At 43.2% G+C, this 25591-nt stretch overlaps 1 protein-coding gene across 1 annotated transcript in view; it reads right to left on the bottom strand.

The window, feature by feature from the left end:
* The window catches only part of ALDH1A3 (aldehyde dehydrogenase 1 family member A3), a 50640-nt gene extending 30488 nt beyond the window's left edge, over positions 1 to 20152 (bottom strand). Inside the window, exons 1-2 of the mRNA XM_060694811.2 lie at positions 19347 to 20152; positions 7696 to 7800 (exon numbers count right to left, since the gene is read on the bottom strand). Coding sequence (XP_060550794.1) covers positions 7696 to 7800; positions 19347 to 19448 — 207 coding nt within the window. The 5' untranslated portion in view covers positions 19449 to 20152. The remainder of the gene's footprint in view (positions 1 to 7695; positions 7801 to 19346) is intronic.
* Positions 20153 to 25591: the final 5439 nt, after the last annotated feature.

Genomic DNA, 25591 nt, shown 5'->3' with positions numbered 1-25591 from the left:
GCTTACAGAGGTATGTAAAGCACTGTGAAGCGGTATACAAGTCTAAGTGCTATTGCTATTTTCCTTCCTTCCTTCCTTCCTTCCTTCCTTCCTTCCTTCCTTCCTTCCTTCCTTCCTTCCTTCCTTCCTTCCTTCCTCCCTCCCTCCCTCCCTCCCTCCCTCCCTCCCTCCCTCAGTAGTGCAGAGGTTAGAATGCAATATTGCAGCTAACTCTGCCCACTGCCAGCAGTTCAATCCTGACCGGCTCAAGGTTGACTCAGCCTTCCATCCTTCCAAGTTGGGTAAAATGAGGACCCAGATGGTTGGGGGCAAGAGGCTGACTCTGTAAACCGCTTAGAGAGGGCAGTGAAGCACCGTGAAGTGGTATGTAAGTCTAAGTGCTAGTGCTATCTTAGTGCAGCAGCTTTAATCACTACACCAAGCTGACTCTCTTCTTTTTATTGTCCAATGGGGGAGAATTGGGAAAATTACAGTTAAGAGTTTTCTGTAGCTTTCTCAATTCTCCTCCAGAGAGCAAGTTCTTCTATATCAAGTTGTGGCTGAATCATATACCGTTTCAATGAAATTTAGCTAAAGGTTTGCTTACGGACTGAGATCAGCACACACTTATATTCTCACTCCCTTCTGTAATGACCAATGGCACAAATGATACATACCCCCAAATGCTAAAATGTGTCCTTCTAAAATTACCCAGATGGGCTCTGTGGAGCTTTGGAGAACTAAAACTCTGGGTTCTCTGCTCTTAGTCCAGCAGCTTTAACCAGTACACCCAACTGGCTCTCTCTAACTGTAGTTTTCCCAATTCTTTCCCATTAGACAATGACAAGAATAGGTGACATCACATAATAGTAGAGACCTTCAAATTTCTAGGTTCTACCATATCGCAAGATCTAAAATGGACAGCTAACATCAAAAACGTCATCAAAAAAGCACAACAAAGAATGTTCTTTCTGAGCCAACTCAGGAAGCTCAAACTGCCCAAGGAGCTGCTGATTCAGTTCTACAGAGGAATTATTGAGTCTGTCATCTGCACCTCTATAACTGTCTGGTTTGGCTCTGCAACCCAACAAGACAGACACAGACTTCAGAGGAGAATTAGAACTGCAGAAAAAAACAATGGCTACCAACCTGCCTTCCATGGAGGATCTGTATACTGCACGAGTCAAAAAGAGGGCTGGGAAAATATTTACAGACCCTTCGCATCCTGGACATAAACTGTTTCAACTCCTACCCTCAAAACAACGCTATAGAGCACTGCACACCAGAACAACTAGACACAAGAACAGTTTTTTCCCAAACGCCATCACTCTGTTAAACAAATAATTCCCTCAACACTGTCAAACTATTTACTAAGTCTGCATTACTATTAATATTCTCATTGTTCCCATCACTCATCTCCTCCCACTTATGACTGTAACCTTGTTGTTGGCATCCTTACAATTTATATTGATATTGTTTCCTGATTGGTTATTTGTACTCTATGACTATCATTAAGTGTTGTACCTTATGATTCTTGACGAGTGTATCTTTTCTTTTATGTACTCCAAGAGCATATGCACCAAAGACAAATTCCTTGTGTGTCCAATCACACTTGGCCAATAAAAAAATTCTAATTCTAATTAATTCCTATTCCTATTCCTATTCCTATTCCTATTCCTATTCCTATTCCTATTCCTATTCCTATTCCTTTCCATTCCACTCCACTCCACTCCACTCCACTCCACTCCACTCCACTCCATTCCATTCCATTCCATTCCATTCCATTCCATTCCATTCCATTCCATTCTATTCTATTCTATTCTATTCTATTCTATTCTATTCTATTCCTCCTGTTCTTCTATACCAAGTTATGGCTGAATCATCTACTTCAGTGAAATTCAGTTAAAGGTTTGCTTATGGATCAAAATCAGCACAACACTAGGATTTTCTTCTCCCTTCCTTAATGACTAATGCAGCGGTGGGTTTCACATTTTGTTACCACCAGTTTGCTGCGCATGTGCCTTCTGTGTATGCGCTTTGCTCTCATGCACACCTTCCACACATGCACCCAGCCTCAAAAACATGCCTAAATAGGACGGCATAGAACTGGGGGAGGGGGCACCCGCGATTTCTACCAGTTCAGGCGAACCGGTCTGAACCAGCTGAATACCACCTCTGGACTGATGTATACCCCAACCCTCCCTTCTGATGTTATATATATATATAAAGTGTTTTTCTATCTAGACACCTGGTCTACCCCAACATGTGGGAGGGAGCATTCTGCTCCCTTTCACTTTTCAGCTCTCCCTTTATTTCTTTATCAGCAAAATATAAATTTGGTATAAAATAGTTTGTTGTGAATGCGACTGCTTGAGGGCTCCTGTTTTGGAGCTGAAAGGTGAAAGGGAGCAGAATGCCCCCTCCCACATGTTGGGGTAGACCAGGTGTCTCGATAGAAAAACACTTAATCTTTCCCCTGGCTCAAGCTGGTAAAGAGAGAAGAACTTGTGGCTCAGAAGGTTAATTCAACTGCCTAACATGCAGGAAGCCCAAGTTCAAATCTGAGTAAGGGTACGGCTAGCTGATGAAAGCTAAAAAGCTTGAAATAGATCTATACTAGTCTCCCTTTATTTTTTTATCAGCAAAATATAAATTTGATATCTATCTATCTATCTATCTATCTATCTATCTATCTATCTATCTATCTATCTATCTATCTATCTATCTGCCACAATTGTGTGTTCCAGTCTAATGGTACTGCACTTCTTACGGGTAGGAACACTTTAAAGTTATAAAACCAGTTTTGTAACATTTTTTTCTCCAACTGTTGAGACAAGGGGAGAGATCTTCGCACAGGAAATTCACCTTTCTCCTCTATTTCCTTTGATGGCAAGAGAAGCTGGCCAACCTTTGAATCTATTTTAAAACCTTGGGCAACATTTATTTAATAATAATAAAAAAAAAAAAGCCCTGCACGGCCCCAACGACAATTTACAACTTTCACAAAAGGAAGCTGAAATAATAAATTCATTGTGCTTTTTGCACTAAACCAGTACTGAATGTGCCTGCTATAAAAAGAACCTGGGGATATTTGTAATCCATGGATTCTTTTTCCCGTAATTGTAAGACTCTGCTTGGGATCATTCTGGATTGATCTGGTCCACATTACAGATCCTGTGCTGCATTAATTCAAGCACCTTTCATGGAACTGGTTTCTCCAGCCCAATTCAGTTCCAGAGTAGAATTCACGCAATCCAAGTTATGGCAGGTAAACTCGATGGCAGATTTAATCCAAGAGAAAGTTTGGGTCCGAGTGTGACAAGAATGTGCATGCATCTAAATCAGTGGTGGGTTTCAAATTTTTTTACTACCAGTTCTGTGGGCGTGGCTTGGTGGGCGTGGCAGGGGAAGGATACTGTAAAATCTCCATTCCCTCCCCAATCCAGGGGAAGGTTACTGCAAAATCCCCATTTCCTCCCAATCAGGAGGCAGAGGATAGATGGGGGCGGGGCCAGTCAGAGGTGGTATTTGCCGGTTCTCCGAACTACTCAAAATTTCCTCTACCGGTTCTCCAGAATTGATCAGAACCTGCTGAAACCCACCTCTGATCTAGATGTGTGAAAATTACAGACACAATGGACTGGCAAAAGGGAAAGAATTCTAATCAGGAATTCAGTTCAAGGAAGAAACAATCAAGGAAAGAACCAACCTAGAACTAAAGAGCAATTTCCTAACAGAACAATTATTCAGCAGTGCGGCTTGCCTCCAGAGGTTGTGGGTGCCTCCATCACTGGAGATTTTTAAGAAGAGACTGGACAGCTATTTGTCTGAAATAGCAATAGCACTTAGACTTAAATACCGCTTTACAGTGCTTTACAGCCCTCTGTAAGCGGTTTACAGAGTCAGCATATTACCCACAACAATCTGGGTCCTCATTTTACCGACTTCGGAAGGAGGGAAGGCTGAGTTTGAACTGCCAAATTGCAGGCAGCTGGCAGTCAGCAGAAATAGCTTGCAGTACTACATTCTAACCACTGCGCCACTATGGCTCAGTGGTCAGGGGTCAGCAACCTTAAACACTCAAAGAGTCACAAAGGTCCTAACTGGAAGCCCCCATTCAATTCTGGGGGCTTCCAGAACCTGAAGTCCGGTTTCCCCATCATAGTCTCCTCCTAGCGCAGCATCCTTTTTCCTCTGCTAACTGGAGGTCAGTTTCCCCCACCATAGAGTCTCCTCCTAGCGCAGCATCCTTTTTCCTCTGCTAACTGGAGGTCAGTTTCCCCCACCATAGAGTCTCCTCCTAGCGCAGCATCCTTTTTCCTCTGCTAACTGGAGGTCAGTTTCCCCCACCATAGAGTCTCCTCCTAGCACAGTGTCCTTTTTGCTCTACCTGTCCTAACCAAAAGCCCTATCAATTGTGGAGCAGACCAGTAACAGGGAGCTGCAGCAGAGGGATGAAAGAACCACATGCGGCTTCAGAGCTGTGGGTTGCTGACCCCTGGTATAGACCTCCAAAGTCCCTTCCAACTCTGTTGTTGTGTTATATTGCATCTGTTGTGGGGCTCTACTTTGCAAATCCCAAAATGATCTTGTATGAGTTCTAACGGGGAGACGGCTGACAGGAAGGAGCAAATAACTCTCCAAGAACTCATCTTACTGGTCAAAATACTTTACAATCCATTTGGGGCGGAGAGGGAGAAAAGCAAGTAGGGTATCATAGCATGAGACACACAGAGCTCTCTCGCATACAACCCTCGGGGCTCAAGATTTGCAGCCAGAGACAAAGAGAGATCATCTGTTTTTACTCTAATGACGGCTTGAGAAGCAAGGGAGCCAGCTAACATAATCACCCCATAGAGGAGAAAGCCACCTCAGAGTTGCAATGTTTCAAAATGAGCTCACGTCTCTTCAATTACAGGATTATGGCTTTTCATAATTCCATGCCAAGCCCTGGATTGAAATGCACAAAGTTAAAGAGACTGAAGATGAAGGAAGAGAGGACTGCATAGAAGTGGGTGGGGGAAGAGAAATAATAGGTAGATAAAAGTAGCATTTTTTTAAAAAAAAATATACCTATAGGTGGCTGGATAACAAGCCATAATGTAACCGGTTTGATGTAAGTCAGCAAATATCTTAGTGTTGTGGTCTGCCAGCAGCCTGAAGAGCTGGCAGCGGAGTCGGACAGCAATGAGGCTGAGGTAGAACATGGGCCAGTCCTGGAGGCTGGGGAAGGCTGGGATGAGGGCTCTGCGTAGGAGGCAGAGATGGGGCCAGGGCCATCGGGGAGTGATGTGCGGACTCCGGAGTCTCCTCTGACAGCAGAGGCTGACAGCAGAGAGGCAGAGGAACAGGAGGAGCCTGTTCCTAGTGCATTCATGAGAAGAGCTGCAAGAAGGCAAGAGCAGCTAAAGAAAAAAGGACGACTCAGGAGTAAGGCCAAGAGATGATTGGCCCCTCCCATAAGGCTTAAAAGACCAGCAACGGCTCTTGGCCTCTTTGCCGGAAAACAACTTTGATAGATTTGCTTCATGTTTGGCTGTATTTCTTTCTTGTCAGCGTCTTCTGTTCCTGAACTGTCACCAAGAAAAGCCTTTGGCAGTTTGCCTAATTATCCTAAGGTCAGAGATAAACTGAAGGAGTTTTGAAAACTTTGCTTTCATTTAATTTGGAATAAGCTGAGCATGAGTTAATTCTCAGCTGTTTTAATAAAATCTGTTTAATATTAACTGAGTGGGCCTGGGTCACAACATTTACCTCAGCCATGAGGCTGACAAGGAGTCCTTGATTTTCAACCATTGTTTAGCAACCATTCAAAGTTAACGACAGCGGTGTGGTGACTTATGACTAGTCAGAATCAGAATCGAGCTGGAAGGGATCTTGGAGGTCTTGTAGTCCAGCCCCCTCCTCAAGCAGGAGATCCTATACCCATGATGGAGAACCTATGGCACATGTGCCAGAGGTGGCACGCAGCGCCCTCTCTGTGGGCACTCGAGCCGTTGCCCAGTTCAGCTCTGCTGTGCATGCGTGCTGGCTTCCCACCGGCCTTCGAGTCTTGGGATCTCTGCTGCACATGCGCAGGGGGTGGGGCGCATGCATGGGGGCTGTGTGTGCATGTGTGGGGGCCACATGTGCATGTGTGGGAGCTGGGGTGAATGCACGAGGGCACGTACGGGGGGCATGCATTGCATTTGGGGGGTTCACATGGGTGTACATGCATTCGCGCACACGCTCGCTTTGGGCACTTGATCCGGAAAAGGTTAGCCATCACTGTCCTATACCATTTCAGCAAGTGACTGTCTAGACTCTTCTTAAAATCCTCCAGTGATGGAGCATCCACAAGTTCTGGAGGCAAGCTGTTCCACTGGTCAATTGTCCTCACTGTTAGGAAGTTTCTCTGCAATTCCAGGTTGCTTCTCTCCTTGATTAGTTTCTATCCATGGTTTCTTGTCCTGCCCTCAGGTGCTTTGGAAAATAAATTGACCCCCCTCCTCTTTGTGGCAGCGCTTCAAATACTGAAATTCTGCTATCATTTTCCCCCAGTCCTTCTTTTCTCTAGACTAGCCAACCCAAATCCTGCAACCGTTCTTCATATGTTTTAGTCTCCAGACCCTTAATCATCCTAGCTGCTCTTCTCTGCACATTTCCCCCCCCAAAATCTCAACATCTTTTTTGTAACGTGGCGACCAAAACTGGATGCAGTATTCCAGGTGTGGTCTTACTAAGGGTTTATAAAGCGGTACTCATACTTCACGTGATTTTGATTCTATGCCTCTGTTTATACAACCAAGGATTATATTAGCCTTTTTGGCTGCCGCCACACACTGCTGGCTCATATTTAAGTGATCGTCTACTAGGACTCCAAGGTCCCTCTCACAATTAACAGTTTTTGAGTCAGGTTTCACCTAATCTTTACTTTTGTATGTTTGGTCTTCGCACTTATGACTATTGCAGCATTCCCATGGTCACATGATCAAAATCCAGGCACTTGGCACTTGCTCTTTGGCTCTGGCTTGATTTGACATTTTGGTCATTTTGGTCATTTGGAAGCACATCTCCCTCCCCCCAAAAGGTGAAATTTATCCTTTCGGTTGAACGACAGCAGAGCAGGTATAAAGCAACATCTCCAGGGGTAAAATTCAACCAGATCAAACCAGTTCGGGCGAACAGGTAGGGATGATTTGAATTAGTTCGTCGAACTGGTAAAAATCACTCCTGGTTGGCCCCACCCACGCCCACCTGCCGCTCACCTCTTCTGGCTGCTGTAGCCTGTCCCTTTAAGGTAGTCTCCGGAAGGAAGCGGGCCAGGGGGGGACCATAAAGGGAGCAGCAGCTCCGCTGTGAATGGAGGGAGAAAAGTTTGGCTTCTCTCTGCCACAGCATTTACTATGAGCCCTTCTCGTGCCCATACACACATTTTTTCCTACCGGGTTCTGTGGGCGTGGCTTGGTGGGTGGTCATGTGACTGAGTGAGCATGGCTATGAGTGACACTGAGTTGGCCACGCCCACTCACAGGACCCCCACCACCAAGCCACGCCCACAGAACCGGTAGGGAAAAAAATGAATGTCACTGCTGAGCATGTCCCTTCCAACTGATTAGAGCAACTAATGGAAAGTCACTTCCCCGTATTTTCCGCCCCCCACCAAATCATCTCCAACTTTTAGAACTTTTGCTCGTTGACTAAGACAAATGAATTAAAGAATGTGGAAAGACAGACCTTGTCACCTTCTTCAATTTCACAGATCTTCTCAGCTGTCGAGGGGTTAAACGTAGGGAATTTCTTTCCACTTTTCGACTCATGCCACTCATTGTTAATAAATATCTAAAGAGAGAGAAAACAAACAGATCAGAAGAAGGATTGATAAGGCTACTGTATCCCTGGTTTGGCTTGTCTCCTTTGTTGCCTGCATAGCTCTAATATTTATCATATTCAGGAGTAGCGTATCATATTCACCCCATCAAAATAAGACACAGGTTTGCTGTAACAGTGAGATGCAGGCACTTACTTCCCAACGGACATCATTGTTCTGTCCCCAACCACACGCACACACACCAACAGACGTTCAAGAGTTAAAGACCAAACCAGCCGGCAAAATCCTTTTCCTTATGATAACAGAACTTGGCAACAACCTAGTGGCTGCCTGCCAAGAGTTTATTATTTACGAAGAGGAGAGATAACTTCTCCCCACTCCTGGTACATCAAAAGAAACAGCTCAATAATTACGGAGTCAATCAAGTCAAGAGATAATCCAGCAAAGTCTATAGCAAAAAGTCCGGCAATGCAGAATGGCATGGAAGCTTTCAGCTTTGTTCGTCACAAGGTTTGACTGGCCACCACACTCCCTTTTATATCCTGTGGGGTGTGGTCCAATGACTCAGCCTAATCTCGGGCACGCCTTTTCTTCTGTTGCACGCGCTTATCTCTGCGACGCTGATGTGGATCCAGCCAAGACTCATTACCCTCATCACTGTCCATCTGTGGCTGCGTGGACGTGCTTGGCCCCGGCCCTATCTCTTGACCTTCGGCGGACACCGAAGACATTGCCAGAGAGGAGGGTCCTGGAGAGGGAGGCCTTGCTAACTCCTCTCCTTCATCTCGGAGTCCTCTCCTGCCGATGACACAGGCTCAGGTAACGGAGCCACAACAATAATAGAATACGGAGGAGCTCAGAAACAAGGTGGGTTAAAATAGTGAAACTTCCAGCCATCAGCTGCACATCACAGTGGGAAGGAGTAATAATGGATGTGGCAAACACACCAATATTTATCGATGCAGTTCCAACAGAAAAAGTAAATCACATTGAATTTCAGTCCAGGAGGCTGATTCACAATACAATTCCATATCCATGATTATCAAATTCCAAGGGATTACTCTGTTATTTTGCTGCGATGGATATCACTGCTCAGTTAATGCAATATGGATTTGCCCCCTTCCATTGGGACAGCAATTCAGACACTGGGCTTGTTGGCTTGAGAGCCAACAGCCAAGGTTCGAGACCCAAGCGCCACACAATGGACGAGCTCCCGTCACTTGCCACAGCTCCTGCCAATTTAGCAGTTTGAAAGCATGCAAATGCGAGTAGATAAATAGGTACCACTTTGGTGGGAAGGAAACAGTGCTCCATGACATCATGCTGGCCACATGACCATGGAAATGTCTTCCGACAGTGCTGGCTCAATGGCCTTGAAACAGGGATGACCACTGCCCCCATAAATGACTAGCAGAGTAAAATCCACAAGGATTCCTTTACTTTTTTTTTTAACCCTTCCATTAGTGATAGCTCTTTACAATAAAATGGGCAAATCAAAAGAAAGAAAACAAGGCCATGGAGATATTAAACAGAACAAGGAAGGGGGTCTAAAAAGGAAGAAAGAACAATACAATTTTGCCATCTACCTAAAAACCAAAGAACTAATTGTCTCTTCCTAGAGACAGAAGGAACGTGGTGGCCCAGTGACTAAGAAGCTGAGCTTGTTGATCGAAAGGTTGGCAATTCAGTGGTTCAAATCCCTAGCACTGTGAAACAGGGTGGCTCCTGTTACTTGTCTCAGCTTCTGTCAACCTAGCAATTCGAAAGCACGTAAAAAATGCAAGTAGAAAAATAGGGACCACCTTTGGTGGGAAGGTAACAGCGTTCCATGCACCTTTGGCGTTTAGTCATGCCGGCCACATGACCACGGAGACATTTTCGGACAGCGCTGGCTCTTCGGCTTTGAAACAGAGATGAACACCGCCCCCTCAAATTGGGAACGACTAGCAAATATGTACAAGGAGGAATCTTTACCTTTATCTTTAGAGACAAACAGAGTGGCTACATTAAATGGTTCATCCTGAATTCTACGCCAGCTCTTTCTCTTCAAGTGGAACACACAATAGGATCTCATATGAATGTAGTCTCCAAACAGATTCATATAATACGTTGTACCTTTCAGATTTTAACTTGGGGCTTACTGCAATAAGTACAAAGCAAATAAGTCAAGAAGTCAGCAGAACTGTCTATGTTCCAACATCTCACAGTCTATATTCCATGCTCCAGGTAATCTGGCTACCGTATTTTGTACTAATTGTAACTTCTTCTTTTTTTTTAATTAATTTTATTTTAATACAAACAATCCAAACAGTCCTACTTATCCCCATGTATCTGTATTCGTTTCCTTCCTTCATGTCTACGGTCGTATTCATACCTGCTATCTTGTACACGTTTGACCAATTAAATAAATAAATAAATAAAAGTTCCATTTTGAAGTCAAATGGAGAAGTTGGGTAACGATAAGTAAAATCTTGCTTTTGATTAAATTAGTGCCCAGTTTAGGCTTATTATTAATGATAATTAATATTAAGTGTTTATAACCCTTCCAAGAGGAAAAGCAAGGGGTGACCATTTGTATCCTGCCTTTGTTATTTTTACAAAATTATTATTTTTACAAAGAACTCAAGGTGGCGAATCTATCCGAAACACCTTTTTCCTCCTAGTTTCCCCACAACAACAACAACAACCCTGTGAGGTGGATTGGACCAAAAAATCCCCCAGGAAAAAGCTTTGTTCAGCCATGGTGCTTAACTTCAGGGGCCGAACTGGGATCCACTCAATCATCTTTCCTTGCAGGTAAAAACAAGAAGTGGTTCCCAGGACTTTGGATGTTATTTCTCTTCGTTGCCATTGAGCCTGCTAATTAGTTTTAACTGGTTTTTGTGGCCCAGTAGTAGATTTAATTACTATCATTATGGCATTTTGATGTGTATGTTCTGTAGCTGACATGCTGGTGTGTTTGGAAAGTTAAAGGGCCTGTAAATCACCATGGTGGGGAAGGGGGGAAGAATTTTGTTTTAAAGGGTGGTCTTATAATTTAAAGGAAACCTACATAAACATGTCTGGAGAATTACAGGTTGCAGAATACAGGTGGTCTTTACAATCCCTTGCAGCAATTTAGAATAGAATAAAATGAATGAGCTGGAAGGGACCTTGGAGGTCTTCTAGTCCAGCCCCCTGCTCATGCAGGAGAACCTATACCCTATAGGTTATAGGGTATAGGATAGGTTCACTATAGAACCTATAGTGATGGCTAACATTTTCCGGACCAAGTGCCCAAACTGCATGCGCGCAAATCTCCAAAATGCAATGCACACGCATTGTTCAGGAGCTGCCCCGCCCGCGTTATTCTTACCTTTTATTTGGCCCCACCCCCAATCTATTGCTGCCTCCTGAATCCCAGTTGATGGGCTAGAAGGAAAAAAACTGTTTAAACTCTTGCCACAGGGCTTCAAAGGGCTGCCCTAGAGCTGATCAGTGTTAAAAGGCAGTGTGGTGGTAGACCGGCATGACTCAATGCCAAAGGCGCATGGAACGCTGTTACCTTCCCACCAAAGGTGGTCCTATTTTTCTACTTGCATTTTTTATGTGCTTTCGAACTGCTAGGTTGGCAGAAGCTGGGACAAGTAACAGGAGCTCAACCCATTATGCGGCACTAGGGATTCAAACTGCCGAACTACCGACCTTTCTGATCAACAAGCTCAGCATCTTAGCCACTGAGCCACCATGTCCCTTATGGACATTAACAAACATGGACATAAATCAAACGTCAGAGCCAAAGTAACAGTTGCACACCCAATGGAATTTTACCCGATTCTATTGACTAAAAGGTGGGTCATAATTAGAGGGCGAGGGGTGATTTTTTTCCCCTGAAAAACTTTCTGAATGCTCTGCATCGGGGGTCCAATTGTTTTGCAAAGCTCACAGTTTTAAAACCCCCTTTCCGAATTCATAACGGTGTTATTATCGGATGCCAAAGAAAGGTTGTGAGGATTAGAGAGCGCTCTGAAATGGAAAATATAAAAAGAAATAAATATGAAAATCTGGTAGAGGTCAGAAAACTGTAAAGATTAGCTACCCAAATTTATTTATTTATTTATTTATTTATTTATTTATTTATTTATTTATTTATTTATTTATTTTTATTTTTATTTTTATATTTATATGCCGCCCTTCTCTGGAGACTCAGGGCGGCTTACAATGCATTAAGCAATTAAATTCTCAGTTCTCCCAATAGACCATAAGAAGGTATAATTGATTTCTGAAGGTTGCATTTAATGTTGCAGGCTGAAGCACATGTCCCTTTCAGTTTTAATTCAGTTGGTGGTATTTCAAACTAAAGATAAAGGTAAAGGTTCCCCTCGCACATATGTGCTAGTTGTTCCCGACTCTAGGGGGCGGTGCTCATCTCCGTTTCAAAACCTAAGAGCCAGTGCTGTCCGAAGAAATCTCTGTCAACGCCAAAGGCGCACGGAACGCTGTTCCCTTCCCATCAAAGGTGGTCCCTATTTTTCTACTTGCATTTTTTACGTGCTTTCGAACTGTTAGGTTGGCAGAAGCTGGGACAAGTAATGGGAGCTCACCCTGTTACGCGGCACTAGGGATTCGAACCGCTGAACTGCCAACCTTTCGATCGACAAGCTCAGTGTCTTAGCCACTGAGCCCCATCGTAAAAACGTTTACAATAAAGGTAGATGTTTTAAAAATTATAAGTGTTAGTTTTAATGATAATGTCTGTTTTGACCCATCTCTTGGTTACTTGCACGACCTTATTTCTCTATAGGAGTTGGTCTGACCAATTTAAACACCAAAGAGAAGACTTAGCTATTCGGTTTTCTGTAAATCTAGAGCGCTAAAATTCAAAAGTGTTGTTTTTCTATTGTAGAACTAGATCTTTGAAATGGTTTCCTATTTCCTATTGGGAATTCAGTTGGTTTCTGACAATATCCAGAAAAAACAAAAAAAATTGAAGACAGAAATACGCCGAAGGATGTTTTGTAATGACTCACAACTGTTGTCATTGGGGCATTTTAGGTACTTGGTGATATTACATGCTTGAATTTTACTCTTTGTTGTAAAGCCCAGAGAAAGAGTTTAGATTGTGGAACAATATACATTTGGCAAACTTTCCAAACTCTTAAATCAGGCGCCTTAAGCAAACTGTACATTAAGAAATATACAAAACACAATGATATCTGATATTTTCAATTAAGGATATTCAGGTCACAGAGGAAAACCTCATTTGTTAAATGTTATTTGGACTAAAATGCAATTAAAAGGAATGAAACTTCTATTTAAGACAGCATATTCAGGTTGTATTAAGCAGACAGCCATCCCAAAGAAAAGAAATTTGCTAGATCATTTCAAAATTCAGCAGCATACCTGCAGAACTGCAAATGATAAAAGAAAAAAAAAATACTACTTCTGACCAGCTTGAAAATAAACGATATGGTGAGGTCAATCAGGAATTTATGCAAATTGATTTATATATGGATTTGTATGAGCCTTTAGTGGCATCAAATTCAAAGAACTTTCTTTCATTTTAGCAAAGCATGTAGGACCCTTGGAAAGCATGATTCTGCATTACATTCAAAAATAGGGACAGAAAAAAAAATAGTGTTTCTTACAAAAATCTGCCTATTTGTCTAGAAGAACTTGCTCCTATTAGAGTCCAGACAACTATCAGTAATGATTAAAACAGTTTAAGCGCATGGAAAGTAAATTAGAAAGCTTATATTAAGAAGAACATCACCAATTAGCAACTTTTTTCCCCTTTTAAAGAAGATCTGGAAATTTTTCAGACATTTAAACCAGAGAATGCGCTTAGCATTGCTAGAATTTGCTTAGATTTTTATAGGCAGAATGCCAATGTTATCCTTGTTTGAATACAAAAACAATTACATTTGACGGGACGATATCCACCATGGAGGGTATCCATATCTTACAGAGACTTGTCGTTAAAGAAAACTCAAAATAACTGCTTAAATATTCGCTTTTGACCTCACATCATCTTAAATGTATGGAAATGTAAAACAGATTCTGAGTTGAAACCATCCCGAGCTACATCTCCGGACTGCTCCAAAACATTTTCAATTGATTATGTGCCATCAAGTTAATTTTAAATCTTAACAACTCGTAGAAATTTTCTCTCTGATGATTAAGGAGGAAATAATGTCACAAAACCTTTGGTTTCCTACTCTGCAGTCATTCCCATTCATAAGCCAGTTTCTGTTTTGCCATGAGTCAAGGTTTATTTGAGTCTTATCTCAGCTTTTGTTCTTATACAAATAACTCAAGGCCATAAAAATGTATAATACTCTTTCGTCCTATTTTTCTAGTTCCAATTAAGAACAGTTCTAACTAATTCATTCTAACTAAATTCATTTAGTGGCAGGGATAGTCAGGTCAACTCAATGTTTATTACAGTCAAAGACCAGAGCAAGTTAAGAACACTTAAGGAATATCCAGTTAAAAAATTCTAGACTAAAATAACAAATAAAATCCATATTAAAATCACAATTTGGCATCTAATCGGTCAGTTGCACCCGAACAAAATACAGCACGTCCCAACTATAATATAATATCAATCCTTAAACTGTGAGGCCCATAGTCATTCAATACTAAAATGCAAGAGAGTAATAATACAAAAAGGTTTGCTGCGTTAATTGTGTAAAATAGGGATGATGGATTAATAATCTGTTTCCACTTTGTTGCTGCAGCAGGGATATAAATCCACATTCTCCCTTTGGATCAGATAAGTTTCTTTTCTCGTTTTTAACCAGATTAACAAACAGTGTGCATGTCTCTGTGTTTGGGTGCATGTATGTACACCATGTGTGCATGTGTTTGTGTGTCTAAGGAGAGATGCTATATGTGCCTTATTTTCAATTACTACTGTATTTTATTCATTCGTTCATTCATTCAATTTCCGCAGCCACCCATCTCAGCCAAGTGATTCTGGAAGGCTTACAATTTCTAAAATATAGAACAGTTCAAACCACTTCAAAATAAATAGCCTTTTAAAGATTCTAGTAAAAGTTCAAGTAACACATGGGTTTTTCCAGATGCCAAAGTGAGAATCACAAGCTCCAGTGAAATGTTAACGTTATTACGCTAAGCATCCTTAATTGAGCCATCTTAGCAAAAACAATTCAGAGACTGGAAATCACATAACGACAGCCCTGGAGCGAGCCAAATCTGATAAAAGTTAATCTTAAAATGACTTTTTTCCTTCTATTTTGGAATGTGGGCAGGGAAATTTTAGTCTGAGAAAAATCAGTTTCTTTCTCTCACACTAAGAATCTCTGCAACTGCACTAAACAATGTTGAACTAAAATTTGAATGAATAGGTTAGGTACATTTATTAACATCGCCGTCTCTTCCCAAGCCTGCAAGACAGAAATTCATCCAGTCAGTGGGTGAGAAGTTTACCATTACTCCGCTGATGGAAAGTGTAGAATTATGGATAAACGGGTTTTGTTACAAAACTCCATATTCTACATTTCTGTATAATTATAAATGTACATCCATGGGGTCTAAGGCAGTGACGTGACCAAATGAAAACCACTACGCGGCAAATAACAAAAGGATATTTGTATTATGACTTCACAACACTTATTTCGTTATATTGGCATCTTTGTAGTTAAGAACAGACACCTATGCTAGGGAGATCTAAAACCCAAGCAGCTTTTTATATGGCAGCTTTCTTGACATAATTGTTAAGGGAAATCCTATAGTTAAAAGATGCATGCAAACGTTGCATGCAATGCCACCTTTTGATGTATTTTTATCGTTTCCAAATAGATGCAAACATGCATACAACACATTCGATAATTGAAGTTTTGGTTTATATTGTTTGCATTGTATCATATTCGTCTTTTTAAAAAAAATTATTTGTAAGCTGCCCAGAGTTAATTGGTAGTCAGGTGGCCTAAAACAGTACAAATAAACCAATCGGATTTCAAAGCCAAACCTAAAAAGCCTTAAGCACATTTTAAAAAGAAAGGAAGAATGTAAGAATCTGCTACACTAAATAGAGAGAAAATCCATTATACAAATGTGATTTATATTATATTATGTATTATATTCCATTTAAGCCATTAACTGAACTCTTAATTTCTTTCTTGCATAGTTTTACTTTGCTAGTTTCTCTGCTTAGCCATTGATTTTGCAACCTTCCCAGTTGTAACTCTGGGTAGTGAACATAAACGTAACATCTTATGAGATGAACAGTCATGTAAATATGATTAATCTGTTCGTAATTAGTCTAGGTTCATTTTCAGGTTTTTATTTTCTTACTTCAGATCATTGCTCGAAGGGAGGGAAGGAGGACAGTCCTCATCTTTTAAATATGAAGAGTTGAATTTCAAACGCATCCCCGACTTCCTACCTTCTTCCACCCCCGCAAAGGGGGAAAAAAATGAAATTAGAAAGATTGAAACCGGCCAAAGGAAATGGAGCCGTTCCAACTAATCCACTTTTTAAAATGGTCCAAATTTTTGAAGAGACGTGGGAGAGAAAGCGAATCCAAAATCGTTTGACCCAATGCGTTGTTTTGTTAAAACAACCAAGATGGCAGCATATCTCAGGAACTGTAAGCATCCATCACAGGCTGGTTAAACTTTAAAAAAAAAAAAGCACGGGACAACACTGTACAGATGATAAAAACAGCGCAATCCAGTCAATCCCAAAGTATGAAATAGGAATACTGGGTGAGAGAGAAATTTCTCCAGGAATGGGCTCCAGCACAAGTTTGAAAGTTCAGAAAATTAAATCTCTGGTTCTCGGTGACCGAATCAAATTGGTTCCTGCAACATTATCCTGGGATACGTATATTCTCCTTCATTTGTATGATAGGAATAAGGCATTTTGTCCTAACACAACGGTCTTCAGGATGCAATGTCCAAAACAGCTATACAGAATAATTGCAATCCTCATGCCCTCCAATGAGTTCTCATTTCTCACTAACAGTGCTACACATTTTATGATCCTTTTTTTATTTTTTCTCACATGCATACATTACGTGAGACTGAGCAGGAATATTTCTATTGTCATTAAAGACTTTTTAAAAAAGATGCATTTTGGGCTATCCAAGTCAGGTCATCATATCTCTATAATTCTGGGGAACCCCCTCCCCCGCTTTGCCTCCAGTTGAAATGTGTTTTGAGTGGTTCTTTGCAGCTGTGTGAAACAAGTCATTTTAAGATCAGCCCCCAGCACTGCTACATCGTGGAGAACTAGAAGTCTTGCAAAAAAAAAAAAATTGCTCATCGTCTTCACAGCCTCTTAACATGCGAAAGCTACCTGGGTCACACAAATGCGACACTTTGCGTGTTCTGGAAGTGTGCAAAAAAAGAAAAAAAAAGAAAGCCCTCCCACCATCCTTTCATAAGACCCCCAAAGACCTAGCGCTGCTGATTGGCCTCAGGTCTAAATGGAGAACTTCCAACCTCTGGAGGTGACTGCTGGAACAATGGTTAGACTCTACCTATTCCCCCTCCTCTTCTTTCCTTCCATCTTTTTGGGTTAACATATTGATACCTCATTTCTCATTGCGTTCCTTTGTCATCATTTGCTTTCTTGTTGTGTTATTCTACTTCGGTTTACACACCTGTTCATTTTTCTTCCTTTTTTGTTTATTACTGCAAGCCACTTAGAGTAGCGCCACAGCGAGATAAGTGGAAAATAAATTTAAAGAAATAAAAAAATGTGATGCCCTATAGGAGGATTATAAAAGAACAGCGAAACCTGGATGCCATTCATCTTCCTGGAAAAGAATATAAAAGGGGGGGGACCTGCAAAACTCAGTGGACAGGTGTTTAAGGAAGACCCCCCCTGGGAAATCCTCACCCGAAAGAGGCTGCTTTAAGTTTTCACTTTCCTTAGTGACTTCAGGGCTGCAAAAAAAGAAAAAAAATCCAGGAAGCCTCTTTTGCCACTGCCCAAAACCAGTGGTGGGATTCAAGTAATTTAACAACTGGTTCTCTGCCCTAATAATTTCTTCCAAAAACCAGTTTGCCAAACTGCTCAGAAAGTTAACAACTGGTTCTCCCGAACTGGTGCAAACTGGCTGAATCCCACCACGGCCTAAAACCCCAAAAAAGTCAAGAATGAACTCCTCTTTAAAAGCGAAGCTTCTATGATATTGCAACCCTATTTATTTCTTTTGCAGAAAACGCTGAGGTTTCCCTTCCTTTAACTCCACTGGGGATGCAGAGGTGGAACAGAACAAACAAACAAACAAACAAACCCAAAAACGGAGGCTCCCAAACTTATTATATAAAAAAGTAACTTAATAGTAAGATGTTTAGCTTGCATCATGTTTCATGTCCGGAAATGACTTATGGATATGAAATTAAATCTTTAAAAGCCCTACATAAGCTTTTTTTTATATAATATGTTTGGGAACTTCCACACCCCCCCCCCTTTTACATTCTCAGTGGAATAAATGAGAGGAAATCCTCCCCCCCCCACTCTGCAATGACTTCTGACATTCTCTATTAACCAATGAGTTTCTTTGCCTTGAATAAAAATTCGGTAGGGCTTAGCTAGTTGTGATGCCTTGGGGATAATTGCCGTCCCTTCGCCTCCCCCAAAAGGCAGCTGGAACAAATGAATCCATTCCCTCTCCCACTTTCCCTTTAGATATTTTAATTTTAATTTATTCAATTAAAAATTATTTTTAAAAAAATTAGTAGGTTTTTTAAAATCCCACCTTTATTACTTTGTAAATAACTCGAGGCAACACATATACCTAATACTCCTTCCTCCTCCTATTTTCCCTACAAAAACAACAACCCTGCGAGGTGGGGTTGGGCTGAGAAAGAGTGCCTAGCCCAAAGTCACCCAGCTGGCTTTCCTGCCTATGGGCAGGACTAGAACTCAGGGTCACCTGGTGTTTAACATGGCGCCTTAACCAAACTGGCTTTCCAAACGCTTAGAAAGCGTTTCTTAATGAAGCAGTTAGTTAATAAGAACTAGTTTAGTTAATAAGTTAATAAGACCTAGTTTAGTTAAGAATGGGTTAATAAGACCTAGTTTAGTTAAGAACAAGTTAACAACTAGTTTAGTTAATTAACTAGTTCGTTAATAAGACCTAGTTTAGTTAAGAACAAGTTAATAACAAGTTTAGTTAATTAACTAGTTCGTTAATAAGACCTAGTTTAGTTAAGAATTAGTTAATAAGACCTAGTTTAGTTAAGAATAAGTTAATAACTAGTTAATTAACTAGTTCGTTAATAAGAACTAGAACTAGTTCCCAAACTCTACATTTAAAAAAAAAGTTTTACTTAATAGTTAAGCAACACAACTCTAAAGGGGGGGGAACCCCACAGGTGCGCATTCACACAACACGCTTCACCTGATTGTTGAATTAACGATGAACCCATTCTCTGCATTCGGTGGGGCAGCCCACGAGCCCCAGGAATCGACTCCACAGGCTTCCCTCCCACCCACCCACCCCCCATTCAAGCCGGTTAAGTTTAAACCCAGACGCGACCGCTCAGGTGGAGCGAGTCGTGCGAACCCAACGACCCGCGTATTCCAGCCCTCTCCCTACCTTGGTGAACTGGACCTCCAAGTTCCTTATCGGATGCGGGAGGGCCCCGCGAGCCGCCTTCTCCGTCTGCCCGTTCTCCAGAGCTCCGTTCAGCGCTGCCATCCCGCACGCGAGAGCCTCTCTCCGGATGCTGCTCCGCTTTTGCTTTTGCGCGCCCCGCAAGACGCGCCGCCGAGCAAGAGAAAGTCAAGCGCCCCGCCGCGCTCTGCCTTTAAGAGCGCTTCGCCTCCGGGGCTGGGGAGTCGGGTGGAGGGCCGGGCTAGAGGCTTGGCCAGCTGCTATCCACGCCCACTCGAGTCCTGGCCGCGCTGGACCAGCAGCTGCAGGTGAGCGGAGGATGGCGAGCCAGCGCCTGCTCCTGCTCCGGGAGGCTGTCGGAAGAGGCGAGAGCAAGAGCGCAAGGCATGGCCAGGCGGAGTCCCTTGGTGACTCCAAGCGGAGCAGCTGTCCCGTTGATCCCCAGCTGCGGTTCCCTGGACTCTCCCCCCCCCACCATCCCTCCCTCCCTCCCTCCCTCCACTTCCTTCCCCTTCCCCAAACAATGCGGGTGATTGTGCCAAAAGCTGGCTTGGGGGTGGCCAAGAAGGGATGGGAAAGAGTTAAAGGTTTCCCTTTCTTCCCACCCACCCCACTTCTTCCTCTCCGTTGCAACGGGTTTTGGGGTGGGGGGTGGGAAGAGAAAGAAGCCTGCAACGCGCAGACGTCCAACGAAAAAACAGGAGAGAGAGAGAGAGAGAGAGAGAGAGAGACCTCGGAGGAGATCAGCTGCGTTACAACGCGGCGTTCAAGTCTCCGGGTGGGAAGAGAGAGAGGGGGGCTAGCTATAGGCGGACTCCTCGCGAGGAGGAATGAGCTCACGTCAGATTAACTCCTAATCAAAAACGGCCCTTGGAAGGTCCAGGGTTCTCCTGGAACATAAACTTAACTGGGGAGTCATCACTGCACAACTATTTTCTGCCAAGGGCTGATGGATGGAGGAAGGAGCGCTCAAACACCTCCTCTGTGTTGGGCACATTGCAGGGGATGAAATCCAGCAGGTTCTGACAGGTTCTGAAGAACCGCTAGTGGAAATTTTGAGTAGTTCAGAAAACCGGCAAATGCTACCTCTGGCTGGTCCCAGAGTGGGGTGGGAATGGAGATTTTGCAGTATCCTTTCCCTGGAGTGGGGTGGGAATATGGAGCCGCCCTGGGTCTTCGGAGAGGGGCGGCATATAAATTGAATAAATAAATAAATGGAATAAATAAATGGAGATTTTGCAGTATCCTTCCCCTGCCATGCCCACCAAGCCACGTCCATCAAGCCACACCCACAGAACCGGTAGTAAAAAATAATAATTTCACCACTGGCACATTGTGTTTGCGCTCTCAGCTTTAGCCTTCCTGCCTCCTTGGCTCTAGGGCACCAGTGTCCAACTTTGGCAACTTTTAAGACTTGTAGACACCAACTCTTAAGAATGCCAATGCAGCCCGGCTGGCTGGGGAATTCTGAGAGTTGAAGTCCCCAAGTCTTAAAAGTTGCCAAGGTTGGACACCCTTGCTTTAGGGCAGGGGTCAGCAACCTGCGGCTCTGGAGCCGCATGTGGCTCTTTCACCCCTCTGCTGCAGCTTCCTGTTACTCAATCGGCATACGATTTATTGAGCTTTTCAACCCCCGGTAGGCCAACCATGGATAAATCCAAGAAAAGAAAAGTTTCAGAAGAAAACAGAACGTTTAATTCAACTACATGTGCTAGTTTTGTGGCCGCTCAAGAAATAGTCAGGCACAGGAAGGGTTTTGTGGCTCCCGATCAGTGGTGAAATCTGAACCGGTTTACTACCGGTTCGCTGGATGCGCATGAGCACTGCGCGCCAATGCGAGGTGCAGTGCACACCAAAAGGAGGCATGGGGTAAGTAGAACAGCGTGCTGGTGTGTGTGTGTGTGTGAGATCAGCTGTGGCACTCAATCTTTTTTTTTCCTTTTAAAAGCATTTTTTTTACAACCTATTCGGCCGAAAAAAGGCCGTTAAAAAACAAAAAGGCTCTGATGATCGTGCGGCTCAGCTGTGATCTTCAGAGCCTTTTTTTTAACCTTTAAAAGTATTTTTTACAACCTATCTTTACCATTCGGGCGGGAAAAGCGAGCAAGCCGGAAAGAAGCGGCAAGCGGGCGACCGGGCGATTGGGTGGGCATGGGCAGGGGGCCAGGGATTTTTGCTACCGGTTCTCCGAACCACCCGCCGCCATCACTAGCGGATCGGCTGATCCGGTCTGAACCAGGAGCATTTCACTCCTGCTCCCGATGTTTTCTTTTCTGTGGGAAACGGATCCAAATGGCTCTTTGGGTGTTTAAGGTTGCAGACCCCTGCTTTAGGGGGACCAGCTGGGGAGAGAGAAATTCCTATTTGGTCAAAGGTTGGGTTTTAAATGGGGACTAGATGGCTGATTTTGCCCACTCGAGTAAGCCTTACAGTGTGTGTTGGATTGTGAGTGGGGGAATATTATGTCAGTCTAGCTAGCCAGTGGGGCTTATTAACCCCCGTTTCTCTTGCTCCCCTCTGGGAGGAGGTTTCGAAGTATTTCTAGCAGGACTACCAGACTCTGTAACAGCTTTGTTCCTTATGCCATTTGTCTTGTAAACACGCAGGATTTATTTATTTATTTATTTATTTATTTTGCTATTTATATGTATATATTTGAATTAGACTGTGATGTTTCTCTGTCATATATGTGCGTGTATGTGGGTACAGTATATGCACAATGGTTATCTCTTTTTTTTATTAGAGTTTTACAAAAAGAGAAAAAAATTTTTTTACAAGTATTTCCCCATGCCCCCCCTCCCTTCCTTACCCCCCCCACACACCCCCAGTCCATTGTATCTCCCCTTCTCTTGAGGACACCGTAAAATGCCTGTGCAAGCCAGAGAATAGCGTTGGCCCAGTTTTGGGGAGCCCTTTTCATTTTTTGGTAAAAGGGATGCAGGGGCTCAGCGGCTGAGACGCTGAGCTTGTCGATTGAAAGGTCGGCAGTTCAGCGGTTCGAATCCCTAGTGCCACGTAACGGGGTGAACTCCCATTACTTGTCCCAGCTTCTGCCAACCTAGCAGTTCGAAAGCAGGTAAAAAATGCAAGTAGAAAAATAGAAACCACCTTTGGTGGGAAGGTAACAGAGTTCTGTGCGCCTTTGGCATTGAGTCACGCCGGCCACATGACCACGGAGATGTCTCCGGACAGTGCTGGCTCTTTGGCTTTGAAACAGAGATGAGCACCACCCCCTAGAATCGGGAACGATTAGCACATATGTGCAAGGGGAACCTTTACCTTTACCTTAATAGATTACTTTGCCATATGAACCAAGCCAGATATGAGTTATTCAATAAACCAGTTATAGAGGAAAATACCTTGTCTGGGTTTGGAAGCTAAGTAGGGTCATGCTTGATTAATATTTGGATGGGAGATTAAAATCCATGAGCCAGACTGGAAAGTTTAAAAAAAGAAACAATTCAGAAGAAGTTGATAAGAAACCCTATTCATGCTGAGTGGTATGGAATGATAAAACATGTATCATGGCATCATGATGCAACACATAAAGGGGCCTATGCATCACCATGTCCTTGCACAAGGCTCATCATTCGGGCACCATCACTGCTGTAGATGCTGCGGTCTGTTCCATTGCTAAGTGAGCAGCCTGGGTCCATGTAGTCAGCGGGAGTCGAGCGTGATTCAAAAGTCAGACTTCTTTGAAACAAATTGTGGCTTAGTGAGAATTGTGACCCTATAAAAATAGCCTGCTTGGATTGAGGGGAGGGGAGGGAGGGAGGGAGGGAGGGAGGGGAGGAAGGAAGGAAGGAAGGAAGGAAGGAAGGAAGGAAGGAAGGAAGGAAGGAAGGAAGGAAGGAAAAAAGGGAAAGAGGGAAAGAGGAAGGAAAAGAGAGACTAAGGAAGAATGGAAGGAAAAGAGAGGGAGGGAGGGAGGAAAGGAGGATGCAAGGAAGGAAGGAAAAAAAGAAAAGGGATGAAGGGACAAAGGAAGAATAGAAAGAAAAAAGGGAGGAAGAAGAAAGAAAGAAAGAAAAGAGGAAGGGAGGGAAAAAGAGAGGAAGGAAGAATGGAAGGAAAAGGGAGGGAGGAGGAAAGGTAGGCTGCAAGGAAGGAAGGAAAAAAGAAAAAGGGAGGGAGGGAAAGAGAGACGAAGAAAGAATAGAAGGAAAAGAGGGAGAGAGGGAGGAAGGAAGGAAGGAAGGAAGAAAAAAAGAGGGAAAGAGGGAAAGAGGAAGGAAAAGAGAGACCAAGGAAGAATGGAAGGAAAAGGGAGGGAGGGAGGAGGAAAGGTAGGATGCAAGGAAGGAAGGAAAAAAGAAAAAGGGAGGGAGGGAAGGAAGGAAGGAAAGAGGGACGAAAGAATAGAAGGAAAAGAGAGAGAGGGAGGGAGGAAGGAAGGAAGGAAGAAAAGAGAGAGGGAGGGAAAGAGAAAGGAAGGAAGAATGGAAGGAAAAGGGAGGGAGGGAAGGGAATTCTTTTGCCATCAAATTAAAACTCCCATGTATACATAAATGATGTTTAATAATGTATGTTTTCCCCAACTCCAAATTCAATCCATTCACTCTGGCACATGTTCAAGTGAAAAACCCACCTTTGTCCTTAAAGAATCTGTCCGGAATCAGCTTTCCGGGTAGGTGACTCAGGCAGTGCCTGGGGGCTGGATGTCAGAAACACATTTTAACTGAGGCAGAACTAACTTTCACCAGAGTGATCAGAAGAAAACAAGGCAAGAAGAACAAGGGAAGGGTGCAGAAAATACACATCCTGCTTTCTAGAATCTGGACAGAAGGCCCCTCCTCAGTGCTGAAAGTCACTTTCCCTCTAAGATTTCCACAAATGAAAAGAGGAGACCTTCCCCCTCGTTCCAGCACCATGTAAGCATTGACCCCGAGTCTGGGGTCTGCAACCTGCAGCTCTGGAGCCACATGTGGCTCTTTCATCCTTCTGCTGCAGCTCTCTGTCGCTCAAAATATACATCAGAAACGCCAATGTGCGACACCCACCGGCACGTGATTTATTGAGTTTTTTGACCCATCTTTTTTTTGTTCGGAGTTCAAAATGTTTTTTGTTGCATGCAGAAATAAAAATGTGTTTTCTCTTATAGCAGGTCATTGATTTCATAAATGCAACACACTATAGTTTTTTTATACATAGTATAAAGGTAAAAAAAACACGATATATGCAGTGTTATCTTCATTTTAGATGTCAACAGGGTTTTGTGGCTCCCGGTGTTTTCTTTTTTGTGGGAAAGGGGTCCAAATGACTCTTGGAGCATTTAAGGTTGCCGACCTCTGACCCAGACAAAGATCTCAGACAACCTGCCATCCGAAACAGGCATACGACAAAATCTTTTGGCTGGATGGTGGAACCGAGAACAGTAAATCGGGCAGAGACCCAAAGAGCATTTTCTATAGTTGGACGAAGAGAAGGATTCTCAGCACTTAATTTCAGCTCTTGGAGACACACATGTTGCTCTCGCTTGAAGTTGGGGGAATTATTGCTTTCGCGTCTCAGCAGGGATGCGAAAGACACTCTGCATCAGCTCAGAAGTCAAACTTAACAGCTCTTCTTATGTTCAGCGGTTAGAATGGAAAACAGATGTTGGAGGTGAGCTCTGATAAACTCTACCACAAATTTAGCTCATGTTGACTTCCACCCATAAGGTAAAGGTAAAGGTTCCCCTCGCACATATGTGTTAGTCGTTCCTGACTCTAGGGGGCGGTGCTTATCTCCATTTCAAAGCCAAAGAGCCAGCGCTGTCCAAAGATGTCTCCGTGGTCATGTGGCCGGCATGACTCAACACCAAAGGCACACGGAACGCTGTTACCTTCCCACCAAAGGCGGTCCCTATTTTTCTACTTGCATTTTTTACCTGCTTTCAAACAGCTAGGTTGGCAGAAGCTCGGACAAGTAACAGGAGCTCACCCCATTATGCAGCACTAGGGATTCGAACCGCTGAACTGCCAACCTTTCAATCAACAAGCTCAGCATCTTAGCCACTGAGCCTCCGCGTCCCTCTACCACCCATATGTAGACTGGAAAAAAAAAGATGGAAATTTTATTCCTTAAAGACACTTGCCTTAAGGTTTTTAAACAATAGGAGGGATGCGCTCCAGTCATTTTGTTTATCAGCAACTTCTCCCTACAAACCACACCGTTATTATGTACCAAGGTTCCTCAAATTGGCTAATACAGGTAGTCCTTAAATTACGATCACAACTGAGCGC

Source organism: Pantherophis guttatus, chromosome 13 (genome assembly GCF_059756535.1).
Source record: "Pantherophis guttatus breed Tessera chromosome 13, ASM5975653v1, whole genome shotgun sequence".
NCBI classification, from domain to species: domain Eukaryota; kingdom Metazoa; phylum Chordata; class Lepidosauria; order Squamata; family Colubridae; genus Pantherophis; species Pantherophis guttatus.
The sequence above is the reverse complement of the archived record's forward strand: the minus strand, read 5'-3'. Positions and strand labels throughout refer to the sequence as shown.